Below are 4,836 nucleotides of genomic sequence, written 5' to 3'. Positions count from 1 at the left end.
ACATCTTCAAACAGCACCACTGGCTTCACACAGGACTTCATGGATGATAGGAGGGTCAGCGTGTACCGCTCAGTCATTACCAACACCTCTAAGGAGATGTCCTGCTTCAGTGACTTCCCCTGCCCGGAGGATTTTCCCAACTACCTACCCCACAGCCTCCTCCTGGAGTATTTTCGGATGTACGCCCAGCACTTTGACCTCCTGCGGTACATACGCTTCAAGGTGAGCAGGGACCTCAAACAGCATGGGGAGAAGAGCCATCAGTAGCTGCAGATCCCAGGGCATTGCCCAGCTGGGATGGCACAATTCTGGGTGTCATTCCACGAGGACCACGTGCCTTTTGCATCCTGAATGCAGCACTTAGGCTTTGTGTTTTAAATAAGGCAGCTCAGACATGGGCTGCCTAGTGCATCCCCCCTCAATGCCATCACCAGGGGAAAGGTGCAGGGTGGGATTTGACAGCTTCAGAGGTGATGTGCAACTCCCCAGGGACACAGCCTGCCCTTGGCAGTCCCAGCCCTTTGCAGGCACATCTCTGAAACAAGGCATGATCCCTGACTCTGTTTTGTTGGGTTTTGGTGCAAGACAACAGCTGTCAGTGTGAGAAAGCGCCCAGATTTCACCACCTCAGGCCAGTGGGAAGTGGTCACTGAGACCAGTGGTGTCCGTGAGTCCCACATCTTTGATGCTGTCATGGTTTGCACTGGCCACTACCAGGAGCCCTATTTACCATTGGCTTCTTTCCCAGGTAAGCTCTGCCCCAGCAGTGAGGTGGGCTGGGGTTGCCCCCCAGGGTTTCACCCAGCATCAATTGGTCCCTTGGCTGCATTTTCCTCTGCAAGCCTGCCTGCTCCATGAATCCCCCATGCTGGGGCAGGCCAGACCCTCACCCTGTGGGAATGGTGGGGGCATTTCTGGGAATGAGAGAAACACCTTGTAAGGATGCAGCCATGCTCTTGCATGAGGATTTGCAATGTAAGAGTGAGTCAAGGAAGAGCAGGAGGGTGGCATCACCTGGGGAGCCAAGACTTCCATGGTGTTTGCAGCTGCAAGCAGGAGTGGGAGGTGGAGGGTCAAGGGCTGCAGAGGGTCTGGGCATGAGGCTGGGGCAAGCAAATGTATCTGGTAATAGGAGGGAAGCTCCCTGCTCTCTCTGCCTAGGCATCGACACTCGCTTCAGAGGCCAGTACCTCCACAGCCTGGAATACAAAAATGTGGATGTTTTCCGGGGAAAGAGGGTCCTTGTGGTTGGCATTGGCAACACTGGTGGTGACCTCGCCGTGGAGCTGAGCCACGTGGCTGCCAAGGTACAGCTCTGTGGAGGTGCTGAGCCCAGACAGGGACCATGTGGCCAGTAGCTCAGGGTACTGCAGGAGTCTTTCCCCCAGGTTTGCCAATAAATTCCACTTCCAATTGAAGGCAATTGAAGAAGGTCTACAATTCCTGGACAGTTTGGGTCACCTGAAGAGTGGCCGTTGAGCAGCTGTGGGAACTTTGTAGAAGCCAAGCATGAGCTGTTTGGTTCATTTGGATGCCATTTCCTCCCCTTGGCATAACCCTGTTGGCTCCTCGGTGCAGGAGATGGGATTTGCCATTCAGGGCAAACCCAACAATGAGATGTCTGGGTGGGAGGCTGAGACCTGCCTTCTCCTCCAGGTGTTCCTCAGCACCAGGAGCAACACGTGGGTGCTCAGCCGAGTCTCAGACCATGGTTTCCCCTGTGACATGGTTGGGACCACCCGTTTCAACCACTTTCTTGACTGGCTTCTCCCATCAGCCCTCACCAGGAGGATCAGATTTCGGAGGTTCAACTCATGGTTTAACCACACCAACTATGGCTTGGCTTCTACCAAAAGGTGTTATTTTCTGATTGTTTTGTTGGTTGGTTGGGGGATCTTTCTAACATGAAATGCTCCATTTTTAATTTGGGGGGATATTTGTGAAACAGCAAACTATTGGAGGGGAACTCTGACCACAAAAGTCATTTTGGGTCCCTCCCAGATGCTAACACTGCTGCCCCCTTTTCCCCCTGCAAGCTCCAAATTTAAGCTGATTATCAATGAAGAGCTGCCATTCTGCCTCCTGTCTGGGACTGTGGTGTTGAAGCCAAGTGTGAAGGAGTTCACCGAAAGCTCTGCTATTTTTGAAGATGGGACAATGGAAGAAAACATTGATGTGGTGCTTTTTGCCACAGGCTACATCTTTTCATTTCCCTTCCTCGAAGAGTCAGTTCGCAGCCTCATCGATGATAACCGTTCCCTCTATAAATGCATCTTCCCTCCCCAGCTGGAAAAGCCAACACTGGCCATCATTGGCTTAGTCCAGCTGACTGGCTCAGTGATGGTGGGATCAGAAATGCAGGCTCGCTGGGTGTCAGGGGTCTTTGCAGGTAAGGGACAGGGTGCAGGGATGGGGGGATCTGCTGGAGTGGGAGATTTGGGGCAGCCTGGCCTGCTGTCCACAGAGTCTAGGGCTGATTTCAGCTCTGTGGTAGCTATGGGCATCAGTAGCATTGTAGTCTCTGCCAGCCAACTTCATCCTGCTGCTCCATGCATGCTGCTGCAACCAGGTAGGAGTGCTCTCAGTAAATGGGAGGATTGGGAAGGGGGTGAACTTTTACGCTTAAAGTGCTGCTGAAGGTCTCTGGTTTCTCCGTTCTCAGGCTGGAACAAGCTCCCTCCCACCAGCAGGATGATGGCTGATGTTTTGAAGAAGAAGCCACCGGTCAAAAAGTACATGATGTTCTTGCGCTTGGGATGTGACGGGCGCTGTGTGCTAGGATAATCCCAGAGAAAGGGGAGCTCTGTACAGTCACGGGAGGGACCCTCTTAGGACATCCAACTCTTGTTGGATGCATTTATTCTCTCACCATCTGTACCAATGTGGGGAAATGCCATTGTGGCTCCTCTATGGGTGATGGACCAAGGCACCATAAACTGCTCTGGAGCGGTTTATGATAAGATCCAGGACCTGCAGGTTCCCTCTGCCAATCCTCCCAGCCATGACCTTCCTCCCAGCTTGTCAAGATGGAGGTTTGATCTCCTCCAGACTAAGGGTGCCATCTCGTGGCTTCTCCCTCCCAAATCTGGGCAGCGGAGAGTGATGGGGTCAGGGCCAAGCCCCATCCAGCAACCCCAGAAGAGCCAGGCAATGGAGGTGAAGGACAGTTTGGTGGCAGTTTTTGATAGGTTGAGATGAATATTAGACAAGGCTGAAATTCATATGTTGTGTATGTGGGTGCTAACATCCTGACTTTTTTGCACTGGGATTTTATAGGCAGTCAAGACTTGTCCTCAAGGATGTGGGATGGGTGACGATGGATGTGCTGCCTTGCAGCAGCTTTTGGGAGCGAGAAGGGGACGTCAGGGTGCAGGCTGGGTTAGATCTGCCAGCAGTGCAGAGATAGCTCTTGGGACACTGATGAAAATCTGGGAGAAAACAGAGCCACGGAGATTATGACCAGGATCCTGCCCCAGTGACTGCAGACATGGTGCTTTTACACATTAATATGGGAGTCTGAGGTGCAAAGGAGACAAACTCAAGGCTGGCCCAAATTTGCTGAAGCAGGTTCAGCACATGTCCTCCCTCCTGTGAGCGAGATGAGGCCTCAAGCAGAAAAATCCTGGAGGTCTCTCCAACAGCATCAGAAGCTTTCTGCATCTCCCAGTTTTTCCCAGTCCCTTTAGCATTCTTACCCCTGAAAGTCTACATCTCTACTTCTAAAAATTGACCAAATCCACACGTGTGAACCTCAGGAAAGGATGCAGTGTGGGAATTTGTGGCACTACAACAATAGCACCTTTATGTGTTCAAAGCCAGGCTGGATGAAGCCTTGAGCATCCTGGTCTAATGGGAGTGTGTCCCAGCCAGCAGGGAGCTGGGACTAGATGATCTCTAAGGGCCAATCCAACCCCTAAAATTCTATGATTCTATGATTAACCTAGAACTGGTTTTGAGCCTACAGCTAGGCTGCAGACACAAACCAAGCTTCTACCTATTTCCTGCCCCAGGGAGCTACTGGGAACAACACCACAAAGACTCTTTTAGTGCCTTTAGGTTTATTTGGGGCTGAGGAAGCTCAGCCCCAGGGACTGGGGCTCATCTGATATCTGAGCCCAAAGCTTTTGTTTTCTGTGGAGCTGGAAACTGAGCAGGGATGATGCTATTTGATTTTTATCTTTTATGTCCCATTGAAGGAATCCATCCGAGAGGGAGAACTTGAAGATGAGTTTTATCAGCTACATGGATGAAATTGCTGCATGTGCTGGTGTGAAGCCCAACGTGCTGAAGCTGCTCCTGACAGACCCTCAGCTGGCCCTAGCCATCTTCTTCGGGCCCTGCTCACCCTACCAGTACCGCCTGGTGGGACGGGGGAAGTGGACTGGGGCCAGAAATGCCATCCTGACACAGTGGCAGCGCACGCTGAAGCCCTTGAGAAGTCGGGTGGTGGATGATTCCTCCAATGGCTCCTCCAGCCGGAGCTGGCTGGCCCCTGCCAGTGGCTCTCACAGCAGGTTTCCTCCTTTATAAATACCCCCAGCCAGGCTGGAGCCCCTGGGCAGGTTCCCAGCTGTAGAAGAAACCTGGTGAGACCCAGTCCCAGGTGAGCTGGGGACAGTGCAAATCTGTGCCAGTTCTGGGGGCTGTCAGCAGGGCTGGAGCTGGCCCAGCACTGGTGGGAGCCTGGACCCCAGGGCTGTCTACTGTCCTTCTACCTCCTGTTGATTTTTCACACCCACCAAGGGCTGTATGGAGTGTTCACCCCAAACCTGCCACAGTCCACACCAGCACCAGGCTGGATCTCCAGAGGGCTTTTGAGAAGAGCCATTTTGGGAC

The 4,836-nt window shown here is 52.6% G+C and overlaps 1 protein-coding gene across 1 annotated transcript in view; it reads left to right on the top strand.

The window, feature by feature from the left end:
- The window catches only part of LOC103798495 (dimethylaniline monooxygenase [N-oxide-forming] 4-like), a 5,139-nt gene extending 563 nt beyond the window's left edge, over window positions 1-4,576 (top strand). The window contains 8 exon segments of the mRNA XM_009070760.1: window positions 34-222; window positions 586-748; window positions 1,162-1,307; window positions 1,657-1,856; window positions 2,037-2,389; window positions 2,663-2,732; window positions 4,197-4,490; window positions 4,492-4,576. Of these exon segments, the coding sequence (XP_009069008.1) occupies window positions 34-222; window positions 586-748; window positions 1,162-1,307; window positions 1,657-1,856; window positions 2,037-2,389; window positions 2,663-2,732; window positions 4,197-4,490; window positions 4,492-4,576 (1,500 nt within the window).
- Window positions 4,577-4,836: the final 260 nt, after the last annotated feature.

This window comes from Acanthisitta chloris, unplaced genomic scaffold, assembly GCF_000695815.1.
Source record: "Acanthisitta chloris isolate BGI_N310 unplaced genomic scaffold, ASM69581v1 scaffold38712, whole genome shotgun sequence".
In the NCBI taxonomy this organism is placed as follows: domain Eukaryota; kingdom Metazoa; phylum Chordata; class Aves; order Passeriformes; family Acanthisittidae; genus Acanthisitta; species Acanthisitta chloris.
Note: the sequence above shows the minus strand (reverse complement) of the source record. Positions and strands in the feature narration are given on the sequence as shown.